Source organism: Trichomonas vaginalis, chromosome III (assembly GCF_026262505.1).
Source record: "Trichomonas vaginalis G3 chromosome III, whole genome shotgun sequence".
NCBI classification, from domain to species: Eukaryota; Parabasalia; order Trichomonadida; family Trichomonadidae; genus Trichomonas; species Trichomonas vaginalis.
In genome coordinates, this window is record NC_067205.1 from 2,596,804 (window position 1) to 2,614,192 (window position 17,389).

General features: G+C 32.7%; 3 protein-coding genes across 3 annotated transcripts, besides 3 other annotated features; 2 read left to right on the top strand and 1 right to left on the bottom strand.

Annotated features, from left to right (window-relative positions):
• Positions 1-1,023: 1,023 nt before the first annotated feature.
• Positions 1,024-1,065: a mobile genetic element.
• A 443-nt stretch (positions 1,066-1,508) lies between these two features.
• Positions 1,509-1,596: a mobile genetic element.
• A 3,071-nt stretch (positions 1,597-4,667) lies between these two features.
• Positions 4,668-6,188: a mobile genetic element.
• A 206-nt stretch (positions 6,189-6,394) lies between these two features.
• On the bottom strand, positions 6,395-6,709 carry TVAGG3_0628320 (uncharacterized protein; the record flags this gene model as incomplete). The annotated part of the gene is made up of 1 exon (XM_051240677.1): positions 6,395-6,709. The coding sequence occupies one exon, from the start codon at positions 6,707-6,709 to the stop codon at positions 6,395-6,397; it is 315 nt and encodes a 104-aa protein (XP_051087264.1).
• A 100-nt stretch (positions 6,710-6,809) lies between these two features.
• TVAGG3_0628330 (uncharacterized protein) lies at positions 6,810-6,974 on the top strand (the record flags this gene model as incomplete). The annotated part of the gene is made up of 1 exon (XM_051240678.1): positions 6,810-6,974. One exon carries the CDS (start codon positions 6,810-6,812, stop codon positions 6,972-6,974), a length of 165 nt encoding a protein of 54 aa, XP_051087265.1.
• A 125-nt stretch (positions 6,975-7,099) lies between these two features.
• On the top strand, positions 7,100-7,513 carry TVAGG3_0628340 (His-Me finger endonucleases family; the record flags this gene model as incomplete). The annotated part of the gene is made up of 1 exon (XM_051240679.1): positions 7,100-7,513. One exon carries the CDS (start codon positions 7,100-7,102, stop codon positions 7,511-7,513), a length of 414 nt encoding a protein of 137 aa, XP_051087266.1.
• Between the last annotated feature and the right edge of the window lie 9,876 nt (positions 7,514-17,389).

The following is a 17,389-nucleotide window of genomic DNA, read 5'->3' on the forward strand; positions in this document are numbered from 1 at the left end:
TTGGATTGCCAAATTTGAATATATTTAAAATCATAAAAATCCAAAAAAACTATAAATATATGTTTTATGCATAGTGCCGATACTCAAATATCAGATTACTTAGATTCATGAATAATATCCGAATTTTTTTTCTTAAAATTAAACTTCAAAACTTCTTGCAATCTTATTCTTAATCAATTCTAAATTTTTAAAACCATTTTTTAAAATAATTTTGCGTAAATTTTATTCTCATGTTGTTTTAATCGAAAATTGGTACATTTTCAAAAAAATAATATTGACTTATGAAATTCATTTTTAAGGTGAAATAGTATTGTTTTTATTAAAGTATATGAATAATATATAAAAAATTAATGAATATTATAAGCAGATTTTTAGTTTACAAAACAAATATGAGCAATGCAATTTCAAACTTTTGCTGGCAATTTCGATATTGCTCAAGTTTGTAGCATTTGTGATACCTATAACATCGGCTTAATCAAAATTCGATTTTTCTTATGAGTTATTGAGAAAATTTGATTGCAATGAGAAGGATTTCGACGTTTTTGATAAACTAAGAGCTGAGCTTTAGGGGTTCAGTTCATTTATGGCTGTAGTTTGATGCGTAGATCTCTTTTTTATTGTAAATTCTTTCAGCATGGAGATCGAGAATGAATCTTTTGAGAACTTTATGAGTTTTTACACCCGTAAAGAGGTCCTTCGAGGAAAGATAGTCCAGACTACATGAAGATGTGGGTTAACAAAAAAAATCCGATGGTTTCCCCATATTCATGTAGATCTTCGAAAAAATGAGCACCAAAAAAGCCAAAAAAATAGGCTTTTTATTGGATTTGTACACTAGATCAATAACCTATTTAGGATCTGACACTCTTTTTAGCCAGAGATATGAGGTCCTTTCTAGGAAAACGATCTATTCATCCATAAAAAAAATGAATTATCGTTTTCCCCAGAAATTACATGGGGAGTGGTAAAAGTAAGGAAAATCTGGGTAATTTATTTTTTATCTTTTATAAAATAATCTATATATTGTTACATATTAAGTTCTGTCAAAATGTAAGCTATTGAATTTTTTGAGAGGGAAATAATCGTCGAGGAAGTAAAAAGTGACGCTTTAGGAAATATTATTAGAAATATGATAATAAATATATTTGGAAAAAATATGTTTTTTCAAAAATTGAAATGTTCATAGAATATTTTGAAATATGTAGGGAATTGAATTCGGTAATATATGATAAACAGGATTTTTAAAAAAATATATTCAAAAATATCCAGGATATCAAGAGGGAATTGTTCCTTATGAGGTATATAGTTATGATGTATACCTCATAAGGAACAATTCCCTCCTTAAAATGAGAAAACTTGTTCGAAATTGTTTATCATTTCGAACAAGTTTTCTCGTTTTTAATAACAAACTAAAGGCTATGAGGCACTGATTATATATTAGTGTCTCATAGCCTTTAGTTCCCAGTAGATAGCTGGGAAACTTTCTCCAAATGATAAGTTATTTAGAGAAAGTTTCCCAGCTATCTAGAGGGAATTGTTCTTTATGATGTATATATTTATAATGTATGCATCATAAGGAACAATTCCCTCGCTGAAGTGAGAAAACTTGTTCGCAATCATTTCGCATTTCGAACAAGTTTTCTCACTTTTAGTTCCCTGTAGAAAAGATCAAAATTTTATTCTGATTTTAACTGATCTATATTTCGCTTGCGTTATTTGAATCTTTTCTTTTGCATATGTCATTCCTTTCACTTTTCGAATTTCATTTGCCTGCATGCTCTCTCGTTTTGGTTGAAAATCAACTCAATCTTAAAACGAACTTCTTCATTCTTTACAATAAATTAAATTTTTTTCGAGATATATCTTTATCTACCCCTATGTGAGCTGCATATTCTTTCTCGCTAAATTCTTTTGATTCTTCAGAGCTAAAAATCAAGTTTAATAAAAATAATGTTTATTCATAATTTTGAAAACCAAATTCAAATTTGAATGAGAATTTTTGAAAAAAATATAGAATATTTCAATAGTTTGGAATCTCTTCAACTTCCCACTGCTTATTAACACATTTTTTCCAGAGCGGTTTATCATCCTTGGTCCATTTCTTAAATTTGTTGTAAACCTCTCTTGGAGTGTATGGTCGAACTCCAATTTTTGGATGAGCGCCATGTGGCATGTCATTGTATTTTTGCCTGAATTCTTCCAATTCCTGATTGATGCTCTCAAATTCTGAAGACTTTGGAGCATTTTTGTCCAGTGATGGCCAGAGGCGTTCAATTTTGCTATTTTGACGTGGCATGTATGGAGCTGATTTTCTGATTTGAATGTCATAAGTACTCAAAATTTTGTGAACTCTCCCTCATTTTCTTTACCGTTATCTGACCAGAAACAAAAAGGTGCTCCATATTTTTGAACTGTTGCAATTGCCACTTTTGAAGTTTCTGTTGAACTTTTGTTACGAAACAATTTCAATGCTAACAAATAACGACTTTTGTCATCAATTATTCCATAAACCGGTAAAGTTTCTGGTTCTTTCAAAAAATGAATATCCACATGCCAGATTGTATTTGGAAGAATTGCTTCATAATCAACATAATATGCTTTTGGATTACTTTTATCTTTTTCTTTGTAAATTCCCAGAAATTTTGCTGCCTTAATAACTGCATTGTGGTTGGTATACAAGTCTTGGGTATGGTGGCACTGCGTTCCACCTTACCCAATACTTGTGAATTTGACACTTTACGAAACCGTTAACGTATATTTTACAACATGAACGCAAAAACTAACTTAACCTTAAATATTTACAAAGCCGCCAACAATTTCACCTCACTATCGTTCTCACTAACAACTTCACTAATGTTCTCATAAATTTTCCTCAATATCTTCATCATCAGTGTTAACCCTATTGTAGTCATACTTGAAGCCATAAACTTTCTCTAACTTCTTAACGTACAATTTACATAACTTACCTTCGTCATCGTATGGTTTAATGATATAACTATTTCTATCTTTATAAACAGTCAATGAAAAGTCAACTGGTCTCGGATGTATTTGAAAGAACATGTTATGCTCAGGAAGGAAGAATAAATGTTTAAATGTATGTTTGTTATATGTTTTGATTTGTATGAGTTGCTTTTGTTCTGTCATTACATCCAAATAAAATAAAAATAATTTTAAAAAATAAAATAAAAATAAATGATCTCACCACCCTCACACGTATGAAAACATAGCACAAAAATAAATTTAGGTGAATGAAGTGGTGAGATCTAACCCGATTTCTAACCCGATTTCTAACCTCATTTCTAACCTCATTTCTACCCTGTTGAATTCATTGCTTTATTCCTCACTGTCGTCTGCTTTCTCCAACTCTTCTAACTTCTTCTTAAGTTCAGCAATGTTGTCCTCATGAAGTTTAATCTTTCTCAAAATTCCTTCTTTATCTAATGGTTGCTTTATCTTTCTAAAACTGAACTCTACCATCCTTCATAGTATGAATGTAAAAAACCTTCTGGAATAATTCCTGATTTAATGTATTCTACCAAAAACTTTTGTTTCATTGCTTCAGTGACTTTAGTCGTCATTTTACTCTAAGGTGAAGCTAGCACAGCGATAATGGATTTCATGACTTTTTTAGTATTTCATGCAATCTTAACAGATAGCCCTTACAAGTACTTCCAGTGTCCCTAGCTGTCCCTCCTTTTTATATAACTCCATGACATTTATAATCTCGCGAAACTTAACAGGTTAGCATAACAGATTAAAATCAGATGAGGTTTTGAACCAAAATTTCTAAGCAACGTTGTCAAGGATTTTGAGGAACTAGGGACAGAGTGTGGCAAAGTCCAAGATTTAATTTATCTTCATCTGTTTCATCAGCTATCTCATCTAATATGCCAATATTTTATTCATAACTCGTGGCAAACTCACTAACTTTCGTTATGTTCATCTGCATGCTTCATCTGATAGAAAGTATGACTTTCATTAACTCTGTGAGATAATGAAAACTACTAGGGACAGAGACCATGGCAAAGTTTATGACTTTCATTATTTCCAGAACTTAATGAAAACTACTAGGGACAGAGACCATGGCAAAGTTTCATGATTTAATTTATTCTCTCACTAACGACAAAAATAAATGTCCTCACTTCTTAACAAAGTAATATGTGCTTCTTACACCACCATAGCTCAAACGTTTCTTTTCAAACATCGATTGAAACTTATTTTGAGCCATTGGCTTTAGTCTCTTTTTCTTCAAATACGCCAAGAAATCTTCTTCACATCTTTTCACTTCATAGCCTTCTTTAAACTCCTCCTTGTTAAGTTCTATGAAATCCTTTATAACATTCTTTGTTTGCAATGGCTTCTTCACGAACGACATCGTGAACTATTTCATCACTGTTCTCATGTATGACCTCCTCACTGTTCTCATGAACTATTTCACACTGTTCTCATGAACGACCTCCTCACTGTTCTCATGAACTATTTCATTATTCATGAACGACCTCCTCACTGTCTTTCATAAGCGTTTCAAAGTCTCCTTTACTCATTACTTCAATCTCATGCTGTTCACAGTAGTACTTAAACTCACTGTATATGTCTTTGTTGTATGTTATATTGCTTCCCATGTACTCCATGAATTTTTCAAGCACTTCCTCATAATTCACTGTTTCTTTCTTTCCACGACCTTCTAATATCATACTTGCTTCGTAAATATAACTTCTTGCAGAACCGTCTCGCTTTCTACTTCTCTTCACAAATTCTCTCATCTTGCCACCAAATACATTTGAACTACATGCAAAGAATTCATTCTCCTTCGCAAATTCTTTATATCTTCTGTAGCACTCTGTACAATTCCATCCGGATACAAACTTTTCATAGAACTCCTCGTAAAACATTTGGTAAGGTGTTTTGTTCATTTCGATGAGTTCTTGTTTAGCCCTGGTGAATGGTATCTTCCTTACATCAAATTCACTTAAATCTTTCTTCATGAAGTACGTCAGTAAGTTTGAATAAAACTCTTCATTAAAGCTTTCAATGAGATTTGAGAAATATTCGTAATTTCCTTTGTATCTGCTGCTTACGTCAATGACAACAAATCTTCTGTCGTCTTTGTCAATCTTTACTGAGTTGAAGTTGTTAGATATCATGATGATATTACAAACATTCTCTATCTTTCTTACTGGCTGACACTTCTGATTTAAGTCCAACTGAGTCTCTGTTACTATTGACTTTAGTGCGTCGTGGTTCATGACCTTAGACGTATCGCATGAGCTTAGTTCATTGCATACGATGAGCTTCATGTTCTCAATAGCAGCATTGAATCTACCAACCACATTCTCTATTGCCGTTATATTATTGTTGGCGTACTTGCTAATGAGCTCGCATAGAACATTACTAAGTACATTCTTACCAGTTCCTTGCTTTCCTATTAACAAAAGTACTGTTCCAGTCTTTCCACAAGGATTTTGAACGATGTAGGCGAACCAGTTCAAAACATACTCATAAAGCTCTTCATCCTCATTACATATGACATCGTGAACATGTTTCAAATATCCTTCAATAACGTTCTCATCTACTTCATTCAGTACCTCATACTCATATCCTCTGAAATAGCTGTAAATGTCATCTCTTTCGTCAAAGAATCTCATGCCTGACTTCATAAGATAGTTCTTGTTCTGACCCGCTTCATAAATCATCAGTGCGTTCACATCCTTCTCCTCAATACGTCCTACATAAATACTCTTCATGAGCTTATTGAATTCCTTGCTATCTACTGACACAAGTGTTGTTGTGTCTCGTATTCCATCATAATCTTTCACTAGATATGTCATACGTGCTCCGTCAATAACGACAACACATCTTCTTAAGTCATTTATAACACTAGCTATGTCAATACCGTCTTCACTCATGTACTTATTTTTCCTCAAGTCCTTTAGTGTGAAAGTGTCTCTAAGTTCTATTTCAAGCAATTCATTTACACATCCTTTGCAATACTTCTCTATAAAATATTTCTGTCGTTCTTTACTAAGTTTCTTAACAGCTCTGAAGAACCATGTGTTTTGACTCAAACATCCTTCACAACTTCTCTCATTCATTCCTAGTTCTTTCATGTCATTATCTTCAACCTCTATGGTCTCATTGACTAAGGTCAAAGGGTTCTTAGTCATTGCTGGTCTTATCTGAAACAATGTTTGTGCAACAGGTTTAACTAGTTCAGCAACGTCCTTCCTTAATATGAATAGCTGTTTCCACTCATCTTTGCTAACAGTTCTTTCATAACCACTGACAGTAATGATTTCATTTGCTGACCTTAGACACTTATGTTCTATCATTTGTATTGCTTTTGTGTAAGGCTTTCGTGAGCATAGGTTGTATATGTCATTCCTGCAATGTTCATTCATGCCAATAGTACTAAATCCTTTCTTTGCTGTTGATGCATAATATCCATTAGTTCCTGTGTTCGTATTGCTGTCTCATAAAATACAACAAGACCTTTGTCATCTATGACGTACTTACCGAAAACATTGCTTATATTCTTTAACCATGAAATAACATCCTCATTCATGCTGTCAAACATGAAGTAAGGTCTTACATACTCTTCACTTATAAGATACTCCACAAAGTACTTGTTAAGCTCTATGTCCTCGTGAGCGATTTCATTAGGTTTGATATTAGTTCCTTTTGTCATTGCTGTCATGTACTTCACTCTCATAGTTCCTTTCAATAGCGTAAAAAGTACTTCATTGTTTCATAACTGCTCTAAATTCTGTTCAAAATTCGTACAACATAACTTTTAACATTAGTGAAAGAACATGAGCGAAACAACAACATCTAACATTACAGAAGAAGTCAATGACAATGCCGATGAAAACATTACAGAAGGAGCTAGTGAAAATATTGACGAGTTCAGTGAGGAAGAAGATATTGAGGACGTCAATGAGAACGTTAGTGGGAACAAACTCAATGGGAAACATTGAGAAATCATGAAGATTATGAGATTTGTACGACATATCCTTTTACTATTCGTCGAAAGAAAAACAAACATATTAAGAGTGAATGCTTAAATAATCATGGTTATATTGAGCTTAGTTTAAACAACAAAATGTACTTAAAGCATAGAATTATTGCAGAACAGTGGATTGAAAATCCAAACAATTTGAAAGAAATAGACCATATAAATCATGATAGAACGGACAACAGAATCTCAAACCTTCGTTGGTGTTCTAAATCTGAAAACAATAGAAATAAAAGCAAGTATGGCGATATAGTTTATGAGTTCGTTGATGAAATATCTGACGAAGCTGTTGAAATAACAGATTATGGTAAGCATTCGTTTGAGTTCTACTACTATGTTGAGAATGAGGACGCATTCTATTATTATACAGGTCTTAACTATCGAAAACTTCATATAAACTTTACAAAAACAGGTGATGCTTATGTTTGTATGATAGATACAGAAAACAAGAGAGTAATTTTATGCATAAACAAATTCAAACGCTTGTACGGCTTCATGTAGGACAAACATTATTTTTCAACACTAACGCCAACACGTAGGACAAACATTCATGACTAACATTACTGTATAACATAAATGTTTTGTCATGACCTCATCGTATATGTTTTGTCAAGACTTCTTCGTATATGTTTTGTCAAGACTTCATCGTACATGTTTTGTCATGACTTCTTCGTAATGAACGTATATGTTTTGTCAAGACTTCTTCGTAAATGTTTTGTCATGATTTAATCGTATATGTTTTGTCAAAACTTCTTCATCGTACATGTTTTGTCATGATTTCATCGTAATGAACGTAAATGTTTTGTCAAGACTTCTTCGTATATGTTTTGTCATGATTTAATCGTATATGTTTTGTCATGATTTAATCGTATATGTTTTGTCATGACTTCTTCATTGTAATGAGCGTAAATGTTTTGTCATGATTTCATCGTAAATGTTTTGTCAAGACTTCTTCGTATATGTTTTGTCAAAACTTCATCGTACATGTTTTGTCATGATTTCATCGTAATGAACGTAAATGTTTTGTGAAGAATATAGCAATCGCCGGAATTCAGATGGTTGCTTTTTATACAAAATTCACGCAGGAAAATTCTTGAGTTTTGGTTGAAAGAATACGGTCAAGCCAAAAGTGGCTCAACCTCAAAACAAGCATTTTATGAGTTTACTAAGGCATTTATGAATGAATTCAAAGGTATTTGCATACATCCTGACCTCGTTCATTTTGTTGTTGAATGGTGCTCTGTAAAGTATGCATTTTATGTCAAATATATTATGGACTCCATAGATAAGAAAGTTCATGAGAAGTTAGATGAAGAAGAACTCGAAGATACAGTAGAGAATGCAAAAACAAGCATTTTATGAGCTTACTAAGGCATTTATGAATGAATTCAAAGGTATTTGCATACATCCTGACCTCGTTCATTTTGTTGTTGAATTCAGCAAAAAGAATGTTTAGGGTAGATGGTTTTTTAGGTGTCACTACGTCACCATGTGTCACTCGGTCATTTAACTTCTCTTAAAATTACTGACAACATGACATTTTGACAACAACACAGGAGGAAGGCAGTTATGAATTATTTTTGAAGAACTGAAGGTGTCACCATGTCACCATGTCACCAGGTTATTTAACTTCTCTGAAAAAATGTGACAACATGACATTTTGACAACAACACAGGAAATAAATGTTTGCGTTAATGTTTTGTCATGATTTCATCGTACATGTTTTGTCATGATTCATCGTAAATGATTTGTCATGACTTCATCGTACATGTTTTGTCAAGACTTCTTCATCGTAATGAACGTACATGTTTTGTCAAGACTTCTTCGTACATGTTTTGTCAAAACTTCATCGTACATGTTTTGTCATGATTTCATCGTAATGAACGTAAATGTTTTGTCATGATTTCTTCATCGTAATGAACGTAAATGTTTTGTCAAGACTTCTTCATCGTAATGAGTGTAAATCAGACAAAAATATATTTTAGGTGAAGAGGTGAGATCTAACCTCTTTTCTCACCTTTTTTCTCACCTCATTGAATTTTCATGACTTCTTCGTATATGTTTTGTCAAACATGAACGTAAATGTTTTGTCATGATTTCATCGTACATGTTTTGTCATGATTTCATCGTAATGAGCGTAAATGATCCAAAAATAATGTTTATGTTAGAATGTTAGATCTAACCTCTTTTCTCACCTCTTTTCTCACCTCATGAATTTTCATGATTTCTTCATCGTAATGAGCGTATATGCTTTGTCAAACATGAACGTAAATGTTTTGTCGAAACTTCTTCGTTTATGATTTGTCATGATTTCTTCGTTTATGATTTGTCAAGACTTCTTCGTCGTAATGAGTGTAAATGATTTGTCGAAACTTCTTCATCGTAATGAGTGTAAATGATCCAAAAATAATGTTTAGGTGAGATCTCACCTCTTTTCTCACCTCTTTTCTCACCTCTTTTCTCACCTCATGAATTTTCATGATTTCTTCATCGTAATGAGCGTATATGCTTTGTCAAACATGAGCGTAAATGTTTTGTCATGATTTCTTCATCGTAATGAGCGTACATGTTTTGTCATGATTTCTTCATCGTAATGAGCGTATATGCTTTGTCAAACATGAACGTAAATGTTTTGTCATGATTTCTTCATCGTAATGAGTGTAAATGATCCAAAAATAATGTTTATGTTAGAATGTTAGATCTAACCTCTTTTCTCACCTCTTTTCTCACCTCATGAATTTTCATGATTTCTTCATCGTAATGAGCGTAAATGACCCAAAAATAATGTTTATGTTAGAATGTTAGATCTAACCTCATTTCTACCCTCTTGAATTTTCATACGGAATCTCTTCTCTCGGTTTTCCGAGGGAAGCAATCATATGAGGAAATTCTTCTAAAAGTTCTTTTGTCTGTTGGTTTTCAAACCAATGATATGCTTGCTTTGTAGAACGAAGAGTATTATAAGGCATTTTGTGAAGAATATAGCAATCGCCGGAATTCAGATGGTTGCTTTTTATACAAAATTCACGCAGGAAAATTCTTGAGTTTTGGTTGAAAGAATACGGTCAAGCCAAAAGTGGCTCAACCTCAAAACAAGCATTTTATGAGTTTACTAAGGCATTTATGAATGAATTCAAAGGTATTTGCATACATCCTGACCTCGTTCATTTTGTTGTTGAATTCAGCAAAAATAATGTTTACGTTATGACTTCATCGTATATGCTTTGTTGAACTTAAACGTAAATATTTTGTCATGATTTCATCGTATATGTTTTGTCAAGGTTTCATCGTATATGCTTTGTCAAACATGAACGTATATGTTTTGTCATGATTTCTTCGTAAATGTTTTGTCAAGACTTCATCGTAAATGTTTTGTCATGATTTCATCGCAAATGATTTGTCATGATTTCTTCGTTTATGTTTTGTCAAAACTTCTTCGTACATGTTTTGTCATGACTTTTTCATCGTAATGAGCGTAAATCAGACAAAAATATATTTTAGGTGAAGAGGTGAGATCTTACCTCTTTTCTCACCTCTTTTCTCACCTCATGAATTTTCATGATTTCTTCATCGTAATGAGTGTATATGTTTTGTCATGATTTCATCGTATATGTTTTGTCAAAACTTCTTCGTATATGTTTTGTCATGATTTCTTCGTAAATGTTTTGTCATGATTTCTTCGTATATGTTTTGTCAAACATGAACGTAAATGTTTTGTCATGATTTAATCGTAATGAGTGTAAATGATTTCATATAATTGCTTACCTCGGAAAACCGAGAGAAGAGATTCCATATGAAAATCGCAAGAATTTGGCTCCTGGTTTGAAATATTATTATGTTCATAGACTTCATCGTATATGTTTTGTCAAACATGAACGTATATGTTTTGTCATGACTTCATCGTACATGTTTTGTCATGATTTCATCGTATATGCTTTGTCATGATGATTTCATCGAAACTAAACGTATATGTTTTGTCATGATTTCATCGTACATGTTTTGTCATGATTTCATCGTATATGTTTTGTCAAGATTTCATCGTAATGAGTGTAAATGAACCAAAAATAATGTTTACGTTCATGTTTGACAACACAGCAGGGGAAGGCAGTTATGAATTATTTTTGAAGAACTGAAGGTGTCACTACGTCACCATGTGTCACTCGGTTAATGAACTTCTCTGAAAAAATGAGACAACATGACATTTTGACAACACAGCAGGGGAAGGCATTTATGAATTATTTTTGAAGAACTGAAGGTGTCACCAGGTCACCAGGTCACCAGGTAATTTAACTTCTCTGAAAAAATGAGACAACATGACATTTAGACAACAACACAGGAAATAAATGTTTACGTATATGTTTTGTCAAGACCTCATCGTATATGTTTTGTCAAAACTTCTTCGTATATGTTTTGTCATGATTTCTTCATCGTAATGAACGTAAATGACCCAAAAATAATGTTTAGGGTAGATGGTTAGATCTAACCTCATTTCTACCCTCATTTCTACCCTCATTGAATTTTCATGATTTCTTCATCGTAATGAACGTAAATGACCCAAAAATAATGTTTAGGGTAGATGGTTAGATCTAACCTCATTTCTACCCTCATTTCTACCCTCATTTCTACCCTCATTGAATTTTCATGATTTCTTCATCGTAATGAGTGTAAATGACCCAAAAATAATGTTTAGGGTAGATGGTTAGATCTAACCTCATTTCTACCCTCATTTCTACCCTCATTTCTACCCTCATTTCTACCCTCATTTCTACCCTCATTGAATTTTCATGATTTCATCGTACATTCTTTGTCATGATTTCATCGAAACTAAACGTACATGTTTTGTCAAACATGAACGTACATGCTTTGTCAAGACTTCATCGTACATGTTTTGTCATGATTTCTTCATCGTAATGAGTGTAAATGATCCAAAAATAATGTTTATGTTAGAATGTTAGATCTAACACCTTTTCTAACATGTTTTCTCACCTCATGAATTTTCATGATTTCATCGTAAATGATTTGTCAAGACTTCTTCATCGTAATGAGCGTAAATGACCCAAAAATAATGTTTAGGGTAGATGGTTAGATCTACCCTCATTTCTACCCTCATTTCTACCCTCATTGAATTTTCATGATTTCATCGTACATGTTTTGTCAAGACCTCATCGTATATGTTTTGTCATGATTTCTTCGTAAATGTTTTGTCATGACTTCTTCATCGTATATGTTTTGTCAAGACTTCTTCATCGTAATGAGCGTAAATGACCCAAAAATAATGTTTAGGGTAGATGGTTAGATCTACCCTCATTTCTACCCTCATTTCTACCCTCATTGAATTTTCATGATTTCATCGTACATTCTTTGTCATGATTTCATCGAAACTAAACGTACATGTTTTGTCAAACATGAACGTACATGTTTTCTCACCTCATGAATTTTCATGATTTCTTCATCGTATATGTTTTGTCAAGACTTCTTCATCGTAATGAGTGTAAATGATCCAAAAATAATGTTTATGTTAGAATGTTAGATCTAACACCTTTTCTAACATGTTTTCTAACATGGAGGATTTCATTAGATATACACATTCTTCCTTCATTTCATTCTATACACAATTTACATCATAGACGATTTAATAGATATAATACTTTACTGTTTCATTAGATATACACATTCTTCCTTCATTTCATTCTATACACAATTTACATCATAGACGATTTAATAGATATAATACTTTACTGTTTCATTAGATATACACATTCTTCCTTCATTTCATTCTATACACAATTTACATCATAGACGATTTAATAGATATAATACTTTACTGTTTCATTAGATATACACATTCTTCCCTAAACATTATTTTAGTTAAAGTCCATCAAATATTTTAGGATACTTTCAGCAAATAATGTGTATATCTAATGAAATCCTCCATGTTAGAAAACATGTTAGAAAAGGTGTTAGATCTAACATTCTAACATAAACATTATTTTTGGATCATTTACACTCATTACGATGAAGAAATCATGACAAAACATTTACGAAGAGATTCCGTATTAAAATTCAATGAGGGTAGAAATGAGGGTAGAAATGAGGGTAGAAATGAGGGTAGATCTAACCATCTACCCTAAACATTATTTTTGGGTCATTTACGCTCATTACGATGAAGAAGTCTTGACAAAACATATACGATGAAGAAATCATGACAAAACATTTACGAAGAAATCATGACAAAACATTTACGAAGAAGTTTTGACACGAAGTGAAGATTTGCACTTCGTCAAAAAAGTGAAGGTTCGACAAAAAATAAACGTTCATGTTTGACAAAACATTTACGTTCAAGTTTGACAAAACATATACGAAGAAATCATGACAAAACATATACGATGAGGTCTTGACAAAACATATACGTTTAGTTTCGATGAAATCATGACAAAGAATGTACGATGAAATCATGAAAATTCATGAGGGTAGAAAACATGTTAGAAAAGGTGTTAGATCTAACATTCTAACATAAACATTATTTTTGGATCATTTACACTCATTACGATGAAGAAGTCTTGACAAAACATATACGATGAAGAAATCATGAAAATTCATGAGGTGAGAAAACATGTACGTTCATGTTTGACAAAACATGTACGTTTAGTTTCGATGAAATCATGACAAAGAATGTACGATGAAATCATGAAAATTCAATGAGGGTAGAAATGAGGGTAGAAATGAGGGTAGATCTAACCATCTACCCTAAACATTATTTTTGGGTCATTTACGCTCATTACGATGAAGAAGTCTTGACAAAACATATACGATGAAGAAGTCATGACAAAACATTTACGAAGAAATCATGACAAAACATATACGATGAGGTCTTGACAAAACATGTACGATGAAATCATGAAAATTCAATGAGGGTAGAAATGAGGGTAGAAATGAGGGTAGAAATGAGGGTAGAAATGAGGGTAGAAATGAGGGTAGAAATGTGGGTAGAAATGAGGTTAGATCTAACCATCTACCCTAAACATTATTTTTGGGTCATTTACACTCATTACGATGAAGAAATCATGAAAATTCAATGAGGGTAGAAATGAGGGTAGAAATGAGGGTAGAAATGAGGTTAGATCTAACCATCTACCCTAAACATTATTTTTGGGTCATTTACGTTCATTACGATGAAGAAATCATGAAAATTCAATGAGGGTAGAAATGAGGGTAGAAATGAGGTTAGATCTAACCATCTACCCTAAACATTATTTTTGGGTCATTTACGTTCATTACGATGAAGAAATCATGACAAAACATATACGAAGAAGTTTTGACAAAACATATACGATGAGGTCTTGACAAAACATATACGTAAACATTTATTTCCTGTGTTGTTGTCTAAATGTCATGTTGTCTCATTTTTTCAGAGAAGTTAAATTACCTGGTGACCTGGTGACCTGGTGACACCTTCAGTTCTTCAAAAATAATTCATAAATGCCTTCCCCTGCTGTGTTGTCAAAATGTCATGTTGTCTCATTTTTTCAGAGAAGTTCATTAACCGAGTGACACATGGTGACGTAGTGACACCTTCAGTTCTTCAAAAATAATTCATAACTGCCTTCCCCTGCTGTGTTGTCAAACATGAACGTAAACATTATTTTTGGTTCATTTACACTCATTACGATGAAATCTTGACAAAACATATACGATGAAGAAGTCATGACAAAACATTTACGAAGAAATCATGACAAAACATATACGATGAGGTCTTGACAAAACATGTACGATGAAATCATGAAAATTCAATGAGGGTAGAAATGAGGGTAGAAATGAGGGTAGATCTAACCATCTACCCTAAACATTATTTTTGGGTCATTTACGCTCATTACGATGAAGAAGTCTTGACAAATCATTTACGATGAAATCATGAAAATTCATGAGGTGAGAAAACATGTTAGAAAAGGTGTTAGATCTAACATTCTAACATAAACATTATTTTTGGATCATTTACACTCATTACGATGAAGAAATCATGACAAAACATGTACGATGAAGTCTTGACAAAGCATGTACGTTCATGTTTGACAAAACATGTACGTTTAGTTTCGATGAAATCATGACAAAGAATGTACGATGAAATCATGAAAATTCAATGAGGGTAGAAATGAGGGTAGAAATGAGGGTAGAAATGAGGGTAGAAATGAGGGTAGAAATGAGGTTAGATCTAACCATCTACCCTAAACATTATTTTTGGGTCATTTACACTCATTACGATGAAGAAATCATGAAAATTCAATGAGGGTAGAAATGAGGGTAGAAATGAGGGTAGAAATGAGGTTAGATCTAACCATCTACCCTAAACATTATTTTTGGGTCATTTACGTTCATTACGATGAAGAAATCATGAAAATTCAATGAGGGTAGAAATGAGGGTAGAAATGAGGTTAGATCTAACCATCTACCCTAAACATTATTTTTGGGTCATTTACGTTCATTACGATGAAGAAATCATGACAAAACATATACGAAGAAGTTTTGACAAAACATATACGATGAGGTCTTGACAAAACATATACGTAAACATTTATTTCCTGTGTTGTTGTCTAAATGTCATGTTGTCTCATTTTTTTCAGAGAAGTTAAATTACCTGGTGACCTGGTGACCTGGTGACACCTTCAGTTCTTCAAAAATAATTCATAAATGCCTTCCCCTGCTGTGTTGTCAAAATGTCATGTTGTCTCATTTTTTCAGAGAAGTTCATTAACCGAGTGACACATGGTGACGTAGTGACACCTTCAGTTCTTCAAAAATAATTCATAACTGCCTTCCCCTGCTGTGTTGTCAAACATGAACGTAAACATTATTTTTGGTTCATTTACACTCATTACGATGAAATCTTGACAAAACATATACGATGAAATCATGACAAAACATGTACGATGAAATCATGACAAAACATATACGTTTAGTTTCGATGAAATCATCATGACAAAGCATATACGATGAAATCATGACAAAACATGTACGATGAAGTCATGACAAAACATATACGTTCATGTTTGACAAAACATATACGATGAAGTCTATGAACATAATAATATTTCAAACCAGGAGCCAAATTCTTGCGATTTTCATATGGAATCTCTTCTCTCGGTTTTCCGAGGTAAGCAATTATATGAAATCATTTACACTCATTACGATTAAATCATGACAAAACATTTACGTTCATGTTTGACAAAACATATACGAAGAAATCATGACAAAACATTTACGAAGAAATCATGACAAAACATATACGAAGAAGTTTTGACAAAACATATACGATGAAATCATGACAAAACATATACACTCATTACGATGAAGAAATCATGAAAATTCATGAGGTGAGAAAAGAGGTGAGAAAAGAGGTAAGATCTCACCTCTTCACCTAAAATATATTTTTGTCTGATTTACGCTCATTACGATGAAAAAGTCATGACAAAACATGTACGAAGAAGTTTTGACAAAACATAAACGAAGAAATCATGACAAATCATTTGCGATGAAATCATGACAAAACATTTACGATGAAGTCTTGACAAAACATTTACGAAAGAAATCATGACAAAACATATACGTTCATGTTTGACAAAGCATATACGATGAAACCTTGACAAAACATATACGATGAAATCATGACAAAACATTTACGTTTAAGTTCAACAAAGCATATACGATGAAGTCATAACGTAAACATTATTTTTGCTGAATTCAACAACAAAATGAACGAGGTCAGGATGTATGCAAATACCTTTGAATTCATTCATAAATGCCTTAGTAAACTCATAAAATGCTTGTTTTGAGGTTGAGCCACTTTTGGCTTGACCGTATTCTTTCAACCAAAACTCAAGAATTTTCCTGCGTGAATTTTGTATAAAAAGCAACCATCTGAATTCCGGCGATTGCTATATTCTTCACAAAATGCCTTATAATACTCTTCGTTCTACAAAGCAAGCATATCATTGGTTTGAAAACCAACAGACAAAAGAACTTTTAGAAGAATTTCCTCATATGATTGCTTCCTCGGAAAACCGAGAGAAGAGATTCCGTATGAAAATTCAAGAGGGTAGAAATGAGGTTAGATCTAACATTCTAACATAAACATTATTTTTGGTCATTTACGCTCATTACGATGAAGAAATCATGAAAATTCATGAGGTGAGAAAAGAGGTGAGAAAAGAGGTTAGATCTAACATTCTAACATAAACATTATTTTTGGATCATTTACACTCATTACGATGAAGAAATCATGACAAAACATTTACGTTCATGTTTGACAAAGCATATACGCTCATTACGATGAAGAAATCATGAAAATTCATGAGGTGAGAAAAGAGGTGAGAAAAGAGGTTA